General features: G+C 49.1%; 2 protein-coding genes across 7 annotated transcripts in view; one reads left to right on the top strand and one right to left on the bottom strand.

Moving 5' to 3' along the window:
- Window positions 1-1,745: 1,745 nt before the first annotated feature.
- Window positions 1,746-13,302, bottom strand: DBI (diazepam binding inhibitor, acyl-CoA binding protein). Its single transcript, XM_004608157.2, has 4 exons — window positions 13,151-13,302; window positions 12,034-12,151; window positions 9,220-9,282; window positions 1,746-8,086 (listed from the first exon to the last, which is right to left on the bottom strand). The coding sequence occupies exons 1-4, from the start codon at window positions 13,157-13,159 to the stop codon at window positions 8,013-8,015; spliced, it is 264 nt and encodes an 87-aa protein (XP_004608214.1). The 5' UTR covers window positions 13,160-13,302; the 3' UTR covers window positions 1,746-8,012.
- Window positions 13,303-13,346: 44 nt separating this feature from the next.
- Window positions 13,347-22,716, top strand: part of CXH2orf76 (chromosome X C2orf76 homolog) — a 57,396-nt gene continuing 48,026 nt past the window's right edge. For 3 of the 6 annotated variants that reach the window (XM_055120798.1, XM_055120800.1, XM_055120795.1), the window contains exon 1: window positions 13,347-13,441. The gene's annotated coding sequence lies outside the window, so the exon portion shown is untranslated. Of the gene's footprint in view, window positions 13,442-13,954; window positions 14,356-22,716 lie in introns of those variants that run through there. The other 3 variants (XM_055120799.1, XM_055120796.1, XM_055120797.1) reach the window with 2 other exon arrangements.

Below are 22,716 nucleotides of genomic sequence, written 5' to 3'. Positions count from 1 at the left end.
GGAGAATTTGGAGGTGGGGGAGGATTGGGGCTCCTCACTGGCTCTAATTCATTTATTTGGTTCGGAAATGGACATGAGAAAGTATCAAGAGAGAAAACATGAACTTAAAATGTGTGCACATAGAGGTCTAAAAAATATAAAAGCTATGGAATAACTGAAACAGCCAATTTATATAGTTTTTAGATAATGACACAAACTTCTGGGAGGAACAGGATAAGAAATTCTTGGAAGTTTGGATTTTCAGAACTAATTTAGTACACTGCACAGAGTTTGCATGTATACCTCCCAACTGTGTCTCTGATGATGGGTGTCTCTGATGATGGGGTGTCCCTGATGATGGGATATCCCTCCATTTGACCTAGAGAATTCTCTTCACATGGAGGTTTAGATCCGGCTTTCAACAAGGCACAGAGAGGGGCAGAGAAAATTCCTGATTTTAGGAGAAAGACAGGTTTAGGGTATCATTCGTTTGTCTACTGTTACTTTAATTCAAGAAAACATGAATGCTGCTTTGGCATACCTTAGGGCTGCCTTGTACAGGAGTGACTCCATTTTCCTTCATTTTTTTTTTTTTTTTTTTGCTTTTTGGGTCACACCCAGCGATGCTCAGGGGTTACTCCTGGCTTTGCACTCAGGAATTACTCCTGGCAGTGCTTGGGGGACCATATGGGATGCCGGGGATTGAACCCGGGTCGGCCACGTGCAAGGCAAACGCCCTACCTGCTGTGCTATCGCTCCGGCCCCTCCATTTTCCTTCTAAGCAGTGTCACCAGAGCCCATGACTGACTTAATCCTAGTCCAGAAATGAAGCCAGTATACCCAAACCTACATGCATTGGGAAGCCACAAACAATCCTGATAGAACAAAGAAGCAACATGACATGCCTCTGGGTCTTTAGCATCGATATTCATAGACAAATCTATCATTAGACAGGTGTTGAAATGGCATTCTTTCGGTGGGGTATAAGAAGTCAGCTATAGGGCTGGCTTTTTGGCTCAGTGGCAGAGCACATACCTTTGTGGAAGACCTGGGCTTGATCCCCAGTACTGCAAAAACAGAGCATCCTACCTCCGAATATAAAATATTTTCTTTTCCTGATTTCTTTTTTGGGGGTCACACCTAATGGTGTTTGTGAGGAGGGAGGTGTTATTCAGGCACAAACCTCAGGAGCTACTCATGGAGATGCTCAGGGGGCCAACTAGTGCAGGAGACTCCTGGCCTCTCACATGCAAAACATGTGCTCTAGCCCTTTGAGCCATTTCCCTTGACCTTTTCTAGATTGTTCTCATCCTCCCTATTGCAGAATTACATATCCATATCATTGGCCAAAAAACTCTGCAGTGTCTTTCAGTGTAGTAAACATAGTGACCGTCCCACCTTGTATGTAGATTTGGGGCTTAGGTATGAAAGTTTTTTTTTTTTTTTTGCTTTTTTGAGGTGGGGGCTGTTGGGCATCAAACCAGGACGTCATTTATGCAAGGAATTTGCTCTACCATTGAGCACATCCCAGACCATGAGATTGGTTTTGATTAATAAGATGTGAACAATGCTGATCCAATGTGAGTCTTTTAGTATGCTTGCACATCTTGGTGTCGTATGTTCTCTAATCTTCCAGGTTAGAATTATGCTGTTCCGGAATGAGGAGCTATGTGGAAGAGATTTTCAACATCAGCCAAACCTGGAGTCAGGCTTAGCTGAGGTCAGGGAAATCCATCAGGCTCACAGTCAAACTTCAGACCCACAAATGAGAAATGCATACTTGTTTTTATAAGCAAAGCTGGAAAATTTTTTACAGAGCATTGTAATAGAGAGAAACAAAACAAAACAAAACAAAACAAAAAACCCCAATTAATTCCAGGTTGTCCAGTGGAGGAGGATAAGTCATGGATAGTGTTTTCTCTTCTGTCTATTGAGAAGCTGACTCTTATCAGGATGAAAAAGGACTTGATTGGCTCACATTTATGAAAGTTACGTGCAGAATTATTGTTATGAACAGTTGTACCCACAACCCAGTGATGCTGAAGACTTCAGATTTCTATGCTCCCAAGTTCTCCTGATAGCGAAATAGAGATGAATCCAATCAAATGTTTATGAGAAAGAGCACAGTCACATTAGGACCAAGAGACCTTCATCCTTACCCGTTAAGGATAGTCCAACCCTAGGAACCAGTTGGGATGGGAGATGCATGCCGAAAGTAGATAATGGACCAAACATGATGACTTCTCAGTGTCTGTGTTGCAAGCTATAATGCCCAGAAGTATAGAGAGAGTATGGGGAATATTGTGTGCCTTAGAGGCAGGGGGAGGGTGGGAAGCGGGGGTATACCAGGGATATTGGTGGTGGGGAATGTGCACTGGTGGAGGGATGGGTGTTTGATCATTGTGAGATTGTAACCCAAACATGAAAGCTTGTAACTATCTCACGGTGATTCAATAAAATTAAAAAAAAAAACAAAAAAAAACCAGATAGTCCAGCCCATAGGCAGCCACACTGTGGTTGAGCGGGCATATTTCCCAGCATTGCTGCAATAATTTACATGGATTTAGTTACCCTGAAATAACCATAACTTATCCTTGTAATATGGACACCTGAAATCCAGATTCCAGGTATTGGCAGCTTTAGTTTCTTCTGGAGACTCTAGAATCCATTGTCTCTGTCTCAAATCTGCCTCTCTTCTTATTAAAAGGACATTAAGGCCCCAAAGGAATAGTGCAGGGTCTTAGAGCCTTGCACTTGGTCATAGGTTCAAATCCCTGGTGTTCCACGTGTGCTGACTACAAGCTTGGTTGCCCCGTGGCTTGAAGCTGATAGCTCTGCTGTCTGTAATTCCCTGGTGCCTCAGGTGATCACTGGCTGCCAGCTGTGTATGAGCATCACCAAAAAGGCTTACAACTAATGGTGAGTACCACAACTAAAAAGATATGCAAATGCATGCTCTGGTAAGCAAGTACCACAACCACAACTTGCATGCCTCAATTGAGAGCTCTTGCTTTGGGGAGCACAACTAAAGGAGTGCCACCCCCCTAAGCACCATGGTATACGAGCACCGCAGCCTGAGGTGCAACCCCCACGGCAAGCACAACGATGCGTGTGAGACCCCAAGTTGTCCTATTAACATGGAGGGAGGGAATACAAATGAGTAAATAAATATAAAAACATTTCAATCAGAGCTTTACATTTTGAGAAAAGAAAGACAAATAAAAGGCTATTTATCAGTCCTTGGATGAGGGCCCACCTTCAATCCAGGACCGTCATGTCCACTTCTGTACATCAATTCCATCTACAACATGCATTCTACGGAAGGTCGCATCCACTGGGAAGGTGGGAGTGAGTGGTTGGGGGGAGGACACATCTGTCTGAGGCACACAGAGTTGGGGCTCACAAACCTCACCCTTGGCTACTCCACACAGCAAAGTGGAGAGCTCTGCATTATCTTTGATATCTCACTAATTTCATATAGTCTAGATGAGACTATCTTTTTGTTTGTTTGCTTTAGGGCCAGACTGGGCAGTGTTGGGGTGGGTGAGTGGTGGTGGGGTGATGTTTTCTGTTCTGTGGATTGAACTTGGTCTTCCTGCCTACAAAGCATGCACTTAGCCTGTTCGGCCATCTCCCCAATCTTATGGGCTCTCTGTACAGCTGCATGAAAATGAAAACACTATCTGAACCTAGGGCCATTCATTGCTTAATAGGGATACTTGTAAAAAAAATCATGACACATAAAAGACCATACCAATCCCTGGACTTCTCTGGGTTGAGTAAAACCCCAGAGTTCGGGATCTCCTATGCATGCAAGAGAGGGGCTGTCCCAGGAAACTTTCATACCATTTGGCATGGGGCTCCCAACTCCTTCGCATCAAGGGTTGGAGTCATCTTAAAATCCCAGGCTGCTGCCCTGGATACTGCTTAATGTTTGGTTTGTTCTAAGCTACCCCAAGTCTTCTTTGAAAAGTGGTATGCAAACACACACACACACACACACACACACACACACACACACACACACACACACACACACACCCCCCTTCCCCCCTATGCAAGCATGCATTGACTTTCTATTCTTAAACACTGTGTCCTTAATTTCTAAGTAAAGGAATAAATAATATTCTGAGCTCAGGGATGCGGAGGTGGTGGCTGCCCTGACCCTTGACCCAGGTCTCCAAGCACAGCTCTGTAAACGCCTGCTTATTCTGCTTCTCTGACTCTGACTCAGCCTCCTCCCCAACTAAGGGCCTTTAATCATCTGGTTGCTTGAACCACCCCCTCACAGCTTCTCAGCTGACTCCTGTCAACCACCCACAACCTGGGCCTTCCCTTTCCTCTGCTCTGGCTTCCTTTCCTTCCTGAGTACATGGGTTTTTGTTAGAGAAACTGAGGCTCACTCAGGTACCCTTCCCTCCAGGTTGATCTACCCTGGACACAGAGAAGCCAGTCACTCCAGTAGCTTTACCCAGTTCCCCAAGTCATCTGCTTACTGGAGATGCCGGAGAGGCACCCTCAGGCGGCCACGCCCACGATGCTCTCTGAGAAACTGGTACCACCACTTCAAGACTGGGGTGAGCCCTTCAAACCCGCCTCGGCTCCTACCTCACCTGAGGTGCTTAAAAGAGCACACGTAGAGGAGAGTTACTTTTCATTTTGTTCTTATTCGAGGGCCACAACCAGCAGTGCTCAGGGGTTATTCTTAGCTCTGCATTTAGGAATTACTCCTGGCAGGCTCAGGCGACTGTATGTGATGCCCGGGATCGAACCTGGGTTAGCTGTGTGCAAGGCAAGCACCTTACCTGCTGTATGATCACCTCAGTCCTGAGAGATGCTAGTATGTAGATATAAAGAAGCATGGTAAGGGAGTAACACATGGTCCAAAGAAGCAGCATCTACAGAACAGAGCTTTCCATGACAGTGAGCTGTGAGAAAGAGGGTGGGACTGATGTGACAGGGAGACCCCGAGACAGTGGTGGCAGGAAGTGAAAAAACTGGTGGGGCTGTGGTATTGGAATGTCGGATACATGAAATTCAACCTGTGACAGGACTGCAAAACTGTAAAGCATGGTGACAATTTTTTTTTCTTTGCTTTTTGGATCACATCCGGCAATGCACAGGGGTCACTCCTCGCTCTGCAACTCTGCACTCAGGAATTACCCCTGGCGGTGCACAGGGGACCATATGGGATGCTGGGAATCGAACCCAGGTTGGCCGCATACAAGGCAAATGCCTTACTTGCTGTACTATTGCTCCAACCCTGGTGACAAAATTTTTAAAATAAAAAAAGAGGAAGAACAACTCGACCAAGCTCCCTCCCAGCAATGGAATCTGCTTTTTTGCAGACCCTTCCAAAGTTGGCAGGCAGATGGGGGGCGCATTTCACAGCATTAGGCCAGAGGATGGTCTCAGTGGAGAAGCAGAACCCAGAGGTCATGAGAGGGTGTGTGGCGGAAGGGGACGGTTGGGTTTTCCAGTCCTCCGTCAAGATCAAAGTGTGGGGGAATGTGCCTTTGACAGCTGTGAAGCGGCGGGGACCGTGGGAGAGCAGAGGGCGAGGCTGTGCTTTATCAGGACTTCCCCCTTTTCTCCGATTCTAGCCAGCAGTGAGGTAGCCAGTGTTAGAGCACACCTGCCCACCTGCCCTGCCCTGGCTGCCTCACATGCTAGACAGGGCAGAGTGTGGGCGGGCAGGTGGTTCTTGTGCTCTTTGTCTCCAGGACTCCGAAGGAGGGAGGGATCACTGGCTCCTGGCAGGTCCCCGACTTTGATCGGTGATGCCAAAGATCTAATTTGCCAGGGATCTAGTTTGAAAGTTGGCAGGGGAAAAAAAAATCCATCATGAAATGCTACATACTAGGCACACACCATGCCCAGAGTGTCTCATCCCATCTCATTTAATGTTCTCCACCCTGGTAGGCATGCTAGTCTGTCCCCAGATTCAAGCCTGTGGATCAAAACCATGCATGGAAACTTCATTTAGAATTGGTTTTCCCAGGGGCCAGGACTGGCCAATGGTTGGAAATTACCACAAGTGTGTGGGGGATGGAGGGTAGTTAAGATAGAGGAGGGTCCAGTGTGACAATAATAGTTGGAAATGATCACTCTGGACAAGAACTGAGTGCTGAAAGTAGGTAAAAGGATCCGTGTGACAATTTTCAGCATTTATATTGCAAACCATAATGCCTAAAATGAGAGAGAGAGATGTGCAGGCTGTGGAGAGGGTGGGTTGGGGTGATGGGAGGGAACCTGGGGACACTGGTGCTGGGAAATTACACTGGTGGAGGATGAGTGTTGGAACATTGTATGACTGAAGCCTATCATGAGCAACTTTGTAATACTCTACCTCATAGTGATGCAATAAAAAAAAATGGTTTTCCCAATGCTAGAGAAAAGTACAGGGGTGAAGACACTTGCCTTGCATACAATGGACCTCAGTTCAATCCCCAGCACTGATTGCCAGCAGTGATCCCTCATAAGTGCAAAGCCAGGAGTCCTGAGCACTGCAGATGTTGTTCCCGAACTCACTAGCCTGGACTGGTTTTCCCCAATAATAATTGAGATGTGAGCAAAGATGATCCAGATATAGGTGCAGGTGTGGCCAGGGCTCATTACTGCCTTCATGGGGCTTGTGGATGTCCGGGAGATGGTGATCATGGCAGCCTTGGTGGAGCCGAGAGGGAGGAGAGCAGGACCCTGGGATCGAGGCCTCATAGACCCTCAGTCACTCACATGAGCACCCAGGCGGAACTGACTGCCATGTCTATAAATGAGCCTCCCACCGAGTCTGGGCTGCTGGACAGTGCCCCCCCTGCTATGCAGAAGTAAAGTTGCCATCTCCGGCTTGCTGCTGGTTACAACTGTAGGCAGGAGGGAAGTGGGAGAGAGGGAGGGAAGAAAGGGAGAGGGAGAGAGAGAGAGAGAGACAGACAGAGATAGAGTCAGAGATTCCATTTTCTGCACAGCACCATAGCCAGACCACAGTGCCCTCCCTGCTGTCCCTGTTTGTGCCACACTTCCGGTCACCATGGGTGGTGTGGGCATCTGAACTCGGGGGAGAGCTGTGCTGGGCTGATTTCCTGGGGTGACGCTGGACTACATCCCAGATCAGAGCTGTCACTTTTCCTTCTTCTCATTTCCAGCACAGCAGCCTCCTCCAGGGTTGAGCTGCCTTGTCCTCTGCACCCCTGGGTCTCCCTGTGTCCGATCTGCCTTCTCTCCACTGAGCATTCACCCCAGGCTCAACACTGGTCTGCCCAGCTGCTTTGGTCACACTCCCACTGGAACTCTAGGAATGTGGTCATTGCGTAGATCATGCCTGACTCTGGCCTGTTTGCTTTGGAACTGTGGACTAGCTGGATCTCACATAAAATCTCGAATGTGTGCCAAGTCTGCCTTCCTCAGGCCAGAGCTGGACAGGAAAAGAGGTGCACACTGCCTGCAGATGGTAGCTCAGGCAGCCTCCTGGGTTGGGGTACTGGGGAGGAGTGGGAAAGACACCTCCTAAAAAATCTCTCCAGGGGCTAGGGACAGTGGCACAGCAAGTGTTTTGCATAAACGAGACCCTGAGTCCTTGGCACCACACACATGCGCACACACACACACACACACACACACCCCACACACTCACTCACACACACATCACCCACACGCACACACACTAAAATCACTCTAGTTGATAAAAAGTCAACCAATCCCTGAAGAAAAGGGAGAGGGGAGAGAGAGACAGAGACAGAGAGAGACAGAGACTGAGAGAGAGGCAGAGAGACTGAGAGAGAGACAGAGAGAGAGAGTGGAGTGGAACAGAGTACATTACTTTCCATATTACAAAAAGCATTAAGTAGCAATGTACTTTTAATAATCTACAGATAAAAACTACTTTGCAAAGACTGCTTCAGTCCCTACTCTGCAGAGTCTGAAGCAGTTGGTTAACTGGTTATTTTCATTATTTCACTTCATCCGTAGTATTAGAAAAACAAGGCGTTATAAAAGTCGAGATGAAATGTGTGGCTGGCAGCCAAATCCAGTCCTTATATTCCATATCTGCCCTTGAGCTCTTCTACTTTTTCAATGTAGGCTTTCATGGCACTGTCCTTGGAAGTCCCTGGAGGGAAATGAGAAGTTCACAGGTCAGAGGGGAGGCAGGGCCGACTGAGAGCCTTTCTGCCTCATGGGTGGCTCCAGACAGGCGCAGACCACCGCAGGGAACCGTGGTGACTACGGGGCACTTGACTCTTGCCACGAGCTTGCTCCCACCACGTTTTTCTCTGTGGGGCTCCTGGAGTGGCTGCGCAAGCAGCACTGAGACAAAGCCAGGCACCTTCTTCTCCCAGAGAGAAGTTTCCAGAATTCTGAGTACAGGCAGGGGAAAGAGGCAACTCACGGCCTCCTTGCTGTGATATGGGACTCAGACTACAGCCGAGACTTCGACCCTCCCCCCGCGGGCTCTCACCATGAAGGACAGACACACTGGGAGTCCAGGCGCGTTCTGAGGCCCTGGAGAGCACTCAGGGCCCAAGAATGGTGTGGAAGCACCCAAGGAAAACGGAGAGGCTGGTGGGCATTCCCCTCCCAGTTATTGAAGAATCCTAGGAGTGTCTTTTATTGTATTCTGGCCCCTTCTGCATTCAAGGGTTTCTTATTTGCAGTAAGACAGAGGGTCTATTCAGAAACTAGCCAGCCAGAGCACAAAAGCCGGCAGGCGCTTTGGTGCCAAGTGTGAGGTCTTGCTATGGCAGGTGGCACATGATTAAGTTGGTGCCAGGACACTTCTTGGCTGCTGTTTTTTGTCCGGAATCACTCCGTTCTCTGGGCCTGCGTTGTCCTGCCTGGCTCACATGAACTCATTCCTTTCATTCATGTGGCTTTGTATGGAAGGAACTGGAGAGGGCTACTTGGGCCAAGGGGTCACTGCCTGGTCTTGTGGGGGAGAGGTGGGGTGGGCAGGAAACCACCCTTCATCCTGAATACACATAAAAGCCCTACTGATTACTATCACCGCCCTTCCCCCTCCAGTCTGCTATTTTAGTGGCCTGTCCACTCCAGATGATAACTACCGTAAATAGTGTAGGGAGAAAAAGTAGCTGGCCGAGACTGGCCCCCTCTCCCGGCACAGGTTAAGCTGGTTTCCAGCCGTGCCTAATATAAGCTATTTTCTCTCTTCGTCCTCAAGAATCCACAGTGAAGACCATTTCCGCACTGGCTTCACCCACCGGGAGAAATGATCACAATCATTACCTTTCAGCCCATTCCAGGCATCCCACTTGGCCTTGCCTTTGAAGTCCAACATCCCAGGCCGTTCTGACACAAGGAGAAGAAAGATATTAGATCTGCCTCCAGGTGGAAGGAAGAACTTTATTACCCTTCGGGCTATGAAAAGCATCTTGCATTATAGCTACTTCTCCTTGGACTTGGTGGCACAGTTAGCTAGTACTCAGGGTCGACCTTCAGAAATGTGGATGTACAGAAACCCAAATTAACATCTCCAAAACAGAGGAGGAACATTATTACTTTTCTTTCTTTCTTTCTTTTTTTTTTTTAAGATTTTGGGTCACACCCTGCACTGCCCAGGGCTTACTCCTGGCTATGCACTCAGGGATCACTCCTGGCAGGGCTCAGGGGACCATAGAGGATTCAGGAGAATGAACTTGGGTCAGTCATGTGCAAGGCAAGCACTACTGCTTTGGCCCATGGAAACAGTTACTGTTGGACAATCCTGCCTTACAACTTAACTTTAAACTTCCTCCTTTTAAATACTGCACTCTAAGAAGTACCGTATCTATCATCCACAAGGCCCAGTTTCAAATCTATAAAGCCAACTCCTCAACGTTTCCCTCGAAGACTGGAGCCCAGCTACCTTACTTCTCTTCCTTATACATTATGTTTAGTTATTTCTTTTGGGCCCCCAAGTGGTGCTTCGGAGTCTGGTGGCCACGTGTGGGGACACTCAGCCAACGGGGATGGATAGTCCAAGGCTGGGGTCCAGAGATGTAGTACCAGGGACCACTAGGGCTACCACTAGGGGTCCATGTAGTGCCAGGGATTAAACTTGGGCTCTTGTGCACACAAGGTCCCACATCCCAGAGCAATCTCCCCGTCCCTCCCTCATGCATTTTGAGATCAGTTTCCTGCGTTCCCTTCCGTCCACTCATGTGCATGTCCCGTTAAAAGACCAAACCAAACTGTTAGCCTATTTCTGAGCATGCGGGAGTGTTTTCCCAAAGGCAAACTTTTCTAGGGGCCATCATTATTTTGTCCTTACAGACTGGTCTTGGTTGCAGTTGGGACATGCACTCACCACTTCCCTGATGGCCCATCTCATTGCCATGCTGATAGCCAATTCCAGGGGAGCCATGCTGTACCCACAGCCCAGGTCATGGTGTCTGGGGAAGTTCAGTCTCCATCAACCCCTTCTAGGAGGTGATTCTGGGAACACCTAAGGGACCCCCACACCTGACTCAGCATTACAATCTATTGTGTCCTTGGTGACCATGGGAGTGGGGACCATTTTCAGTGTCCAATGCAGGGACCACTTGCCCCAGGTGGTCACTGAGAACCTAAAATGTGACTTGTGTGCCCATGGAATGAACTTCTATTTATTTTTTGGAGGGCCTGGGGGGCGGGGGATCGGTTGGGTCACCCCGGCAGTGCTCAGAGCTTATTCAGGAATTATTCCTGGCAGTGCTCCGGGGGCCATTTGGGATGCTGGAGATGAAACTCCGGTCAGCCGCGTGTAAGGCAACAGCCCTATCTGTTCTATTATCACTTCAGCTCCTGAACTTCTGCCTTAATTTCCCTGAACTACATTCAGTTGAAATCAAGAGTGCCTCAAGGGACTGCAGGGCAGAGAGCAGCCCCAGTGGGCGGAGGCGTGCGCAGGCCCTGGCAGGGTCAGTGCTCAGCTCCCCCCTCTCATGACAGCAGGGCAGAGCTCCATCTCTGTGAAGGCAACCTGGCAGAAAAGCATCTTCACTCCTCTGGCCACACTAACCTCACATCTCTACGAGAGAGCCATTGAGAAGCCAAGTCTACAACTCACCTTTGCCACCAGGGCTTTCTCAACTAGGTCTTCCCTGAACCTACATTGGGTCTGGCACAGCCTGTGATCCTTTACTCTAGGTAAAGTGTGCCCTTGCTTCCAGCTGGCCGGCATCCAGTCCATGGCTCCACACTCCACGCCAACTGCAGTGAGTTGGGGATCATGCCCAAGTGCCGGAACAGGGCTGGGGAGTGGAGCATGGGTGAGGGGGTACCTAGTACAACACTGACATGGCTGCCCACCTGGGTCCTTGCAAATACTCCAGTGTGAACTGTGCAACTGTCTGCGGATGCACAGAGTTCCAAGGACTTGTGCAAAACAGAAATGAGTCAAGGAGAAACACGGTCGTCCAGATTACGGTGGTCCAAATGGTGCCCTCAAAATTTATACCCAGGCTTTTTGTCAGGGCATGATGAGTGTGAAGCACTTCCAACCTGTCCCAGGAAGCTGCTTTGGCTGTGATCCTGCCCATCTGCGGGGGGGACCCAGGTGGCTCCATAAAGACAGGGTGGAAAGTTGGGAGCAAGTCTCTTTCAAGCCCACGGGTGGCCACTGTTTGTAGGATCTCAAATAGGAAGACACTACTGGGTGAGGATCAATAACATGCTTCCAAAACTAGGACTCGGGGGCCGGAGTGATAGTACAGTGGGTAAGGCACTTGCTTTGCACACTGCTAACCCAGTTTCGAACCCAGACACCTCATCTAGGTCCCTGAGCGCTACCCTGAGCACCGTCAGGTATGGCCCCCAAACACACACAAGAAACCCAGCAAAACTAGGACTTGAATTCTGCTACCTGAGCCACCAGGAAAACTAATAAAAACACAGAGTCTATGAACCCTAGGGAGGAACATGATTGGAGTGCAAAGCCCAGGGAACTCCACCAGCCCCCTCACACGCCCTGCCTGGAGAAACTCCCCACAGTGGGTTTCAAGAGGGAGATTCCAGCAGATCTACAAGGTCTGGCTCTTCTGCTGTGATGAGCAGAGAAAGGCCCGGCTGGCCCGACGTTACCTGTATTTATGTCGCCCACAGTGGCCTGCTTGTAGTGGCTGTAGATGAACAGCATCTCTTCATCTGTGGGCTTGGATTTGAGGTTCTTAACCTCCTCAGCAGCTTTGTCAAACTCAGCCTAGAGGTGAGGGAAAGGAGAGACCAGAAGAGAGTTCAGAGTTCAGTAAAGGACAGGAGGAGTTGGAAGAGTGGCATGCCTCCTGCAGTGTGAGGGGGGGGTTGGGGGGAAGTGCTTAAGTGCATCCCCCCACCCCACACTATACACTGAGTGGCTAGAAAGAGTCCGCGGGGGGGAAAAAAAAAACAAAGTTGCAGGAGCACTTTCGTTCACTCACTAAATGAAGAACTTAGTTGCGGGCGCTTTCACTGACCACGCACTGCACCAAGGGTTGGAGATGGCGGCCGCAATAGGCACCCACTTGCTAGGGTAGGGGTGGGGTGGGGGGAGGGGGTGGAAAGCTGCATCCCTAACTGCCTGGTCACCCCACTGGGCCCGATCGTGGTCCCCAGTCTAGGCGAGCACAGCGCGTTCCAGGGGACACCAGCGGGAGCGCCGCGGTGCCAGCGGCTGTAGAGTCCGCAGGCTCCCTTCCTCCAGGGGCTGCGGTGTCCAGCTCTCGCTGACCTCTGTCCCCGTGCCCAGATCAGAGAGAGGCGAGAGAGCCAGAGGTCGGCTCACGCAACTCGGCCCCAGAAAAGCGTCACAGTTCAAGAGAAAAGAGCCCCCCTCCCCCACGTCCCCGGCTCCTCTGCACCCGTTCCGCATTCAGGACTCCAAGCGTCCACTTCCCCCGACTTCCAAGCTCAGCTCTGGCCTCCGCGCCTCCCCGCATCGCACGGCGCTGCCCGTCCAGCCCTTTCCTTCCGCCCCAGGGGTTCCGATCGGATGCCCTGACTCTCCCGGCCCCGCGCCCCCGCGCCCCGCCGTCCCGCTGGGCTTGCAAAAGTCCACCCTCCCCGTTACAGGCGACTTTCCAGGGGTGGCGGACGGCGGTGCTGCTGCTGGCCAGGCGTCCCGGCACGGAAAGTGGCGCTCCCAAGGTTGTCAAAAAGAGCGGCAAGGGCTGGGCGCGGGTCGCGGGGGTCCTGACCGCGGCCCAGGGGGCGCGCGTCCTACCTGGGACATGTCGGCGGGGGGCGAGGATTCCGGGCTGGACTCCGGCGGAGAAGACAGCGCGGGGCAGGGCGGCAACAGCGGCAGCAGCACCAAAGGCGAACGGCAGCGCCTTTAGGGGAGCAGCGTCAGCCGGGCAGAGGCGGCTCGCGCGAGCGAGGAACGGCCAATCAGACGCGCGTTCGACGCGAGGAGGGGTGTGTCCAGCCCCCCGCCCCTGGCCAGCGCCTCCCGGACCCATGTGGGCGCGCGGGCGCAGGCGCGGGGAGGAGCCGGAGGGGACGCCGGGAGCAGGTGGGGCACCGCGGAAGGCGGGCGCGCGGAGTGCGGGTGGCCGGGCCTCGCGGGCATCGGTGGCCAGCGTGCCGGCCGGGGTGGGTCGCGGGAGCCAGGGAGCCAGGGTTAGAGGGCAGGAGGCTTAACATTTGTTCAGTCTCGGGCCCGGCGTGACGATGTAGGAAGTTGCAGTTTGGGCCAATCGGACAAGTAACCACCCGGCGGAGGGAAGGAAGCGTGAGGCTTCTCCTTTCGTGGGGGTCTCTAGCGGAGACCCTCGGGGGCATGATCCCTAGAGAGCAGCGGGACGGTGGAAGCTGACACGGTCCCTGGAGAGGCAAAGGCCTTCTCTCTTTTCTTTCCCTCTGAGTTGGTACTGGGACCTGGTCCGGGTCTGAGCCTGCAGCCCGTTTTGGGTGCGCTGTTTTTTTTGGGGGGGGGGGGGCTGAGGGCGGGATGGGGGTGGGGTGGCACGTGTTCCCATCTGGGTCACCCAAGGTAGCATCAGTGTCTAGTAATTTTATTTCACAGTTTTCGTGACGTGGATTAGGTGCCCGGCAAACGTGATAAATGAAGGGCTGCCTCAAATCACCAGTAACTCCCTGAACTCTGGTCACTTGCGCTGCTGGACAGGGAGACTTTTGAGACGACAACAGGACAGAACAAATCCGTGGATTTCTGCAACCCAGAGTGGGCATAAGGAATTGATGGGCTCAATAAAGGCTTTGCTAGGGCCTAAGAAAATCGGAAGTGGGGAGTTTTGGGGGAGCTGATACTGGAGAGAGCCGCTTGAAGAGAGGAGAAAGGGGCCCGGGAAAGGTGCTTTGCAAAGCTGGGAGCCAGGGAACAAGCACCGCGTGATTCCCGAAGCACACAGCAAAAAACAGCAACAAAATCAAGGAAGGAGTGGGGCCAGAGAGATAGCACAGCAGGTAGGGCGCTTGCCTTGCATGCAGCCAACCCGGGTTCGATCCCTGGCATCCCCTGTGGTTCCCTGAGCTCTACCAGGAGTAATTACTGAATGCAGAGCCAGGAATAACCCCTGAGATGGCAGGGTGTGCCCCTCCCCAAATGGAGGGAACATTCCTATAGAAATAGTTAATTGTTAGTAGGGACTGAGGGAAAGAGAAGAGAGAGAATGCAGTAGGTAAAAGGTAGGTGGTTGCAGACTTGTTCTTTAGCTTTTATTCCCAGGTGGGGAATCCTCAGAAGGTTTGAACAGAAGATGATGAGGCCGGGGTGGGGACAGGTCTTGAAAGTGATGAGGTTAAGGCGGGGGCAGGTCTTGAAAGGCTGTTAGGGGCTGAACAGGGAGCGCAGAATGGATGGATGGAAGAGTTGGGGAGTGTTTCAAAGGGACTAGGGAGAACAAGAACGTTCTGGCAGTGGTTACTAAGGAGCTGGGTGACATGAGGGAATTGATGGTCAGTTTTTTGAAGATCATTGACTAGGGTCATTCGTCTTCTGTTCTGCTTGAGTTTGTCTGTCTGTGTGAACTGCACCGACACACCCTCCCTGATCCGCTGCCCTAGACCCTCACATACAGTTGATAACTGGGTGTATTGAAGGAAAGATTAGGTCTATCTTCCTAACTTAATGTGGATCAAACTTCATGAAATTCTTGGTAAGATGTGAAACTGTAGTAGCAGTGAATTTTGGGGCTGGCCAGGAGAATAGTACAGCAGGTAGTACATTTGCCTTGCACATGGCTGACCTGGGTTCGATTGCCAGCATCCATATGGTCTCCTGAGCATTGCCAGGAGTGATTCTTGAGTGCAGAGCCAGGAGTAATGCCAGGTGGGGTCAAAAAACCAAAGTAAATACATAAATTTTGTTGATGACTAATTCTGATTGAGAAAACAAAGCCAAATTAGCTACATCTTAAAAGTTACATTTGGGGAATTTATATCTGATGTGAAAGGTGAGGTTTCTTCCAAAGTGACAATTCAGGGTTTTTCTTCTAAGTTTCTGGTGGTTCCTGAATTTGTTTTTGCTCTAACACCTAGTGCTTGCAGTGTCTTAGCAGACATTCCGATGATAATTACCCATGTGGGTCACTTTTTAAAACTTTTAATTTTAATTTTTATTTAATTTTAATTTTTTCCATTTATTTTTATTTTTTTAAAATTGAATCACAGTGATATATACATTTACAAAGTTGATCATGATTGAATTTCAGTCATATAATGTTCCAGCACCCATCCCTTCACCAGTGTACTTTCCCCACCACCAATGGTCTCAGTTTTCCCCCTGCCTGACAACCCCCACCCCCACTCCCTGTACCACTGCCTGCCACTATGGCAGCACTATGGCAGGCACTTCCCCTCCCCCCCTTTTGGGCCTTATGGTTTGCAATACAGATAATGAAAGGTTATCAGGTGCATCCCTGCACCTGTGCCCTCCACCCTCCACACACTCTTGTGGCAAGCTTCCAACCATTAACCTGTCCTCCTGTTTTTGTTTTCTGCTTTTTGGGTTCAGGATCATACCTGGAGATGTACAGGGGTTACTCCTGGCGCTGCACTCAGGAATTACTCCTGGCAGTGCTCAGGGGACCATATGGGATGCTGGGAATTGAACCCGGGTCAGCCACGTGCAAGGCATATGCCCTACCCGCTGTGCTATCGCTCCAGCCCCCACCTCCTCCAGGCCTCTATTTGCCCTCATCTTGGCTATCAGTCTCATAATATATACAATATATTAAATAATATATATTATATTATATCCTAGGTGGGTCACATTTGCAGTCACGCTTTTTGCATCTCCCAGTCAGTAGCAGTTTTTGTTTTTTGTTTTTGGTTGTGCTGGGCTTTAAACCCAGGGCCTCACATAATACATAATATATAATATATATTATATATTACTGTCACTGTCACTGTCATCCCGTTGCTCATCGATTTGTTCAAGCGGGCACCAGTAACATCTCTCATTGAGAGACTTATTGTTACTGTTTTTGGCATATCCAATACGAATGGGTAGCTTGCTGGGCTCTCCAAGAGGGGCGGAGGAATCGAACTCAGGTCGGCTGCGTGAAAGGCGAACACCCAACCGCTGTGCTATCGCTCCAGCTCAATGTATATTACATATATAATATATAATGTATGTATTATATATATTATATCCTAGGTGTGTCACTTTTTTTTTTTTTTTTGCTTTTTGGGTCACACCCAGAGATGCACAGGGGTTACTCCTGTCTCACTCAGGAATTACTCTCTGGCGATGCTCAGGGGACCATATGGAATGCTGGAAATCGAACCCGGGTCAACCGTGTGCAAGGCAAATGCCCTACCTGCTGTGCTATCGCTCCAGCTCCTAGGTACATCACTTTTGCAGTCACAATCGACTCCACAAACCACTCAGTACTGGTTTTTGGTTTTTGGTTTGGGTGGTGCTGAGCTTCAAACCCAGGGCTTCACACAGCCAGGCACGCACTTACCACTGAGTCACACCCTTAGCCCTAGCGTCAGTGGAGTTTTATTGTTTCTGTATTTTTGGCCACACCAGGAGACACTTAGGTGTCACTTGGAGCATGCTGCTTGGGGAAACATGCAGAGCTGGGGATCAAATTCAGACCTGCTTGCAAAGCCCTTTGAGCCTTTTTCCCCCAGTCCCTCTGTCCTTCTGGTCTTCCCTCCTCTCTCTCTCCTCTCCCTCCCCACCCCTACCCTATCTTTCCCCTCCTCTCCTCTCCTTTCCTACCCCCTCCCATCTCTTCCCTCCCCTCCTTTCCTTCCCCTCTCTTTTCTCTGCCTTTCCCTCTCCTCCTTTCCTTTCCCCTCTCTCGCCTTTTCTTTCCTTCCTTCCCCTGTGTCAGGAATCAAACCCAGGGTTTCACAGGTAGAAAGCATGTGCTTTCCTGCTGAGCCATCACCCCGGCTTGTGAGCAGGTTACCTTGTTGTGTTTAGCACTTTTGAAAAGATTAGACGCCTCTGGAAATGTAATTTTCTTTATTTTCCTTAGAGATTGGTATGACTGAATTTTTTTTTTTAAAATTTATTTATTTTTAATTAGAGAATCACCGTGAGGGTACAGTTACAGATTTATACACTTTTGTGCTCATACTTCCCTCATACAAAGTTTGGGAACCCATCCCTTCACCAGTGCCCATTCTCCACCACCCATAAACCCAGTGTCCCTCCCACCCTCCCCAATCCCATCTCCCCCCCACCCCACCCTGCCACTGTGGCAAGGCATTCCCTTCTGTTTTCTCTCTCTAATTAGCTGTTGTGGTTTGCAATAAAGGTGTTGAGTGGCCGCTGTGCTCAGTCTCTAGCCCTCATTCAGCCCGCAACTCCCTTCCCCCACATGGCCTTCGACTACAATGTAGTTGGTGATTGCTTCTCTGAGTTGACCTTTCCCCGGAACGTGAGGCCAGCCTCGAAGCCATGGAGTCAACCTCCTGGTACTTATTTCTACAGTTCTTGGGTGTTAGTCTCCCACTCTGTTATTCTATATACCATAGATGAGTGCAATCTTTCTATGTCTGTCTCTCTCTTTCTGACTCATTTCACTCAGCATGAAACTTTTCATGCCCATCCACTTGACTACAAAATTCTTGACCTCCTTTTTTCTAACAGCTGCATAGTATTCCATTGTATAGATGTACCAAAGTTTCCTCAACCAGTCATCCGTTCTGGGGCATTCGGGTTTTTTCCAGATTCTGGCTATTGTAAACAGTGCTGCGATGAACATACATGTGCAGATGTTGTTTCGATTGTACTTTTTTGCCTCTCTGGGATATATTCCCAGCAGTGGTATTGCTGGGTCAAATGGGAATTCAATATCTAATTTTTTGAGAGTCGTCCAAATTGTTTTCCAGAAGGGCTGAACCAGTCGGCATTCCCACCAGCAGTGAAGAAGGGTCCCTTTCTCCCCACATCCTCTCCAACAGCGGTTGCTTCTGTTCTTTTGGATGTGTGCTAGTCTCTGTGGTGTGAGGTGGTATCTCAAAGTTGTTTTGATCTGCATCTCTCTGATGATTAGTGATGCAGAGCACTTTTTCATGTGCCTTTTGGCCATTCGTATTTCTTCCTTGGTAAAGTTTCTGTTCATTTCTTCGCCCCATTTTTTGATGGGGTTGGATGTTTTCTTCTTGTAGAGTTCAACCAGTGCTTTATATACCATTGATATCAACCCCTTATCTGATGGGTATTGTGTAAATATCCTTTCCCATTCTGTGGATAGTCTTTGGATTCTGGTCACTGTATCTCTTGCGGTGCAGAAGCTTTTTAGTTTAATGTAGTCCCATTTGTTGATCTCTGTTTTTACTAGATTGCTTAGTTCCGTGTCACCTTTGAAGATACCTTTATCTTCAATATCGTGGAGGGTTTCGCCGACCTTGTCTTCAATGTACCTTATGGTTTGTGGTCTAATGTTGAGGTCTTTAATCCATTTTGATCTGACTTTTGTGCATGGTGTCAGGTCAAGGTCTAAACCCATTTTTTTGCATGTGGTTGTCCAGTTGTGCCAGCACCATTTGTTAAAGAGGCTTTCCTTTCTCCACTTCACATCTCTTGCTCCCTTATCAAAGATTAGATGGTCATACATTTGGGGTTGTGTGTAGGGATATTCCACCCTGTTCCATTGGTCTACTGCTCTGCCTTTGTTCCAGTACCATGCTGTTTTAATTGTTACTGCTTTGTAGTAAAGTTTGAGGTTGGGGATGGTGATGCCTCCCATCATCTTTTTCCCAAGAATTGTTTTAGCTATCCTTGGACGTTTGTTATTCCATATGAATTTTAGGATTGCTTGATCCATTTCTTTGAAGAATGTCATGGGTATACTTATAGGGATCGCATTGAATCTGTATAATGCTTTAGGGAGTATTGCCATTTTGACAACATTGATGGTATGACTGAATTTTAACTGGAATTAGTCACATTGTAGGAAACAAGTGTTTGAAATTAGCCTGGCAATCTCCAGTGTAAGTGCCACTTGTTTGGAATATACTACACTTATTTCAGGAGAAAAAAAGGTTTTTTTTTCCACATAGTGGTTTTTTTTCTTTTGTTGAGGTAAATCTAGGAAAGTTGCTTCAAACAGTTGAAGAAACTAGTTTATTGGAATCATTGGAGAGCATAGTGGACTCCAGGCAATACTCTGTACTAAATTCTTCATAAGAAAGGGTCCAGCCCAGACCTGATTTCATAATAGCTGAAGGCATGCTCTTTGACCTACTTTCTGTGTCCCTCCTGTCCCAGTGATCCTTTGGCTAAATGCCACCTGGGGCAATGCCACCTTACCTCCTCCCATTGCCACTTTATTTTTTAAGGGCTGGTCAGGTCCCTGAAGGATGTGAGTGTGGGTGCAGGTGCAGAAAAGGGTTGAGGAGTGCTTCCCCCAGGGATTAGACTGGCACCCAGTTTCTAACAGAAAAGAAGTGCCAACAAGCCAGCATATGGGCTTTAATTTCGAGAAGTGACTTTTGGGATTAATTTGGGGTCAATGGAGTTACATGAATATGATTTTCATCCAGAATGGGCTTCTGATGACGGTTTCCCATTCTTGATGCAGGCTGCATCCCGTGCGGGTTCCTTCGGAGGGTGTTTCCCCCTGTGAGGCTTGCTTTTCCTGCTGCAGTCTGGCAGAGGATGGGGGAGCAGCTGGCACTCCATCTAGCTCTTTGTGCCTGGCTTGAGACTCCGTGGGCATTTCACGTCCGGGATGTGAGGGTTGATGCCGTTGTTTTCTAGGATGGAGAGAAAAAATCCTTTGTGAGAGGTGTGTTCTCTTGGGGGTGGGGTGTTGGGGGTCCACTGTGCTGGAAAGCTGGATTTTTAAAAATTAGATATTTACACAGTATTTGAAAGGAAATCATTCCTGAGCAATGAAAGGTCCTTGGCTCTGTTTACATCTCTGTATGCAGTGGTCACACCACCGTTATTTTGTCTACATTTAAATTTACCCTTTGGTAGGAGCCCCTTCCTTCCATATGAGCCATGGAGGAGAGGGACTGCTCTGCATAGTTTCAGTGCTCTATCTCTTAGTGACTGGTGCTTTTTAGGCCCCCAGTGAACAAAGCAAGTCTTTTCCCTATCATCATCATCCCGTTGATTTTCTCGAGCAGTGTCAGTAACGTCTCCGTTCGTCCTAGCCCTGAGATTTAAGAAGCCTCTCCTTACTCATTCTTCCCAGTGGTGCCACATTGACTCTTTCAGGGTCAGGGGAATGAGACCCATCATTGATTACTGGTTTTGGCATATGAATACATCACAGGGAGCTTTTCAGACTCCCCCATGTGGGCAGGAAACTCTCCATAGCTTGCCAGGTTCTCCGAGAGGGAGATCTGGGCTATCAGCTTCCGGGATTGGTTTTATAGTCTCTGGATGTTGGCTGTTGATGGTATTACGATGGTTGATGGCACTGGAGGTAGTTTCTGGGTGTGACCACCTAGCTACTGGAAAATGGGGCATCTGGGCAGAATAGGCTCTTCTCTACGTGAAATGTATTCCTTCTGCTTTGCCATGAACTTGGAAACCAATGAAGTGAATCAGAAGTGAATGTGAAACTGTGGGCTTGAGTAAGAGAAAGAAAGTCTGATTGATACATGGATGTTGTGGTTGTGCCACTTCTGGCCCTGGGTACAGAACACCTGGCAGATTAAGCAGATAAGGGGAACCTGATGAGCCAGCCAGGCAGCCTCACCAGCCCTGCCACTTGGAACGGTGATCTGTCCGGTTGTACCTGGGCCCCACATCCTTGGGATACTCAAACTTCACTTACTGGGGCTCAGCATGCCTGACGGACAGGCTGTTGTAACAGGCAAAAGCAGTTATTGCCCAGTGGATGTGAATCGTAGCGTTAATATTAGGTTTCTTGGTATAAGCGAAACCTCTAATTTCTTAAAGTAATCTAATCATTAAAAAATGGACTACAGTTACAGCAAAGCTTTTCTCGGAGGCAAAAGTTAGCACAGTCACAAGTGATGAATTGCATTCGTTTGGTATTTATTTTGCAGTTTCTTGGAATGTGACTTCTAAGGCATGACTTCAGCAGAGCCAGGTGGAGACTCCTGTGGTTTTTTGAGGGAAAGAAGATTTGGGAAATGCTTCTGAGATGAGATTGGGGGAGATGGGCTCTGTTGGGGGATCCTGTGTTTAGGGAAGGTTGAGAGAGTAAGACAGTTAAGAGCTGGGGTCTGGAAGTAGAAGAAAATGCCTTCCCTTTTCTTTCTTTTTTGGGGGGCTGGGGGGAAGGGGCAAGCCCAGCGACACTCAGGGGTTACTCTGGCTCTGCACTCAGGAATCACTCCTGGCAAGCTTGGGGAACCATCTGGGATGCCGGGAATTGAACCTGGATTGGCCAGGTGCAAGACAAGTGCCCTGCCTGCTGTACTGTAGTTCCTGCCCTTCCCTTTTCTCTCTTTCCCCCTCCTTTGTCTCTTTTCCGTCTTGGGTGGTGTAACTGGCGAGAGAGGGCCTGGCAGCTGATGGTCCTGAACTGCTCTGTGTCCCCTCTGTCCTCCCTTCTTTCTTGGGGTGTTCAGAGGAAGCAGCAAGCGGGCTGTGAGAGAGTGAGTCATACACGTAGGTGATTCGCATCTTTCTGGCCCTTTTCTTCTGCTCAGCCAAGTGTGTGTGTGTGTGCGTGCGTGCGTGTGTGTGTGTGTGTGTGTGTCTGTGTTTGTGTGTGTGTGTGTGTGTGGTCTACACATACAGGAAGGGGAGAAGCCTTTTTTTAGAGCCACTTGCGCATAAGTTGGTCATATACTGTTGTGGCCTATACTCTTTCTAGAAATACTTATGATTGTGGGCAGGAATAATGAAATGTCTTGTGCAGATACCTCAGTTCATTACCGAAGTTCTTATTCAAGTTTATTAGAATGGAATCTTGTTTTTGTGTGGTTTCTGGGCATAGAACCTAGGTCTTATGCCTGCAAAGCTTGTGCTTTGCCACTGAGCCCCATCCCTTACCCTAAACAGAACCTTTCTGGGTTTTGGTGGGGATTCTACCCCAGTAATCATGACTAAACCCAGTGATGCTTGGGAGGCTATACATTGCCAAGAATCAAACCCAGGACCCTCTCTGTGCTGGACATGTACTCTGGCCCTTTAAGCTATTTTTTTTTTTTTTTTTTGTCTCTTAAACTCTTCTAAAACTACATCTTCTGGGACTGGAGTGATAGCACAGCAGGTAGGGCGTTTGCCTTGCACGCGGCTGAACCAGGTTTGATTCCCAGCATCCCATATGGTCTCCTGAGCACCGCCAGGAGTAATTCCTGAGTGCAGAGCCAGAAGTAACCTCTGTGCATTGCCGGGTGTGACCCAAAAAGTAAAAACAACAACAACAACAA

The sequence above is a fragment of the Sorex araneus genome, chromosome X (genome assembly GCF_027595985.1).
Source record: "Sorex araneus isolate mSorAra2 chromosome X, mSorAra2.pri, whole genome shotgun sequence".
NCBI classification, from domain to species: Eukaryota; Metazoa; Chordata; class Mammalia; order Eulipotyphla; family Soricidae; genus Sorex; species Sorex araneus.
The sequence above is the reverse complement of the archived record's forward strand: the minus strand, read 5'-3'. Positions and strand labels throughout refer to the sequence as shown.

Bases quoted from the DNA above. Each gene is read 5' to 3' on its own strand.
- DBI (XM_004608157.2), bottom strand. The intron at 9,283-12,033 runs GTAACGTCGGGC...TCCTTGTGTCAG, and splicing joins TGTGGGCGACATAAATACAG to AACGGCCTGGGATGTTGGAC. The intron at 8,087-9,219 runs GTAATGATTGTG...ATTTCCCTCCAG, and splicing joins TGCCTGGAATGGGCTGAAAG to GGACTTCCAAGGACAGTGCC.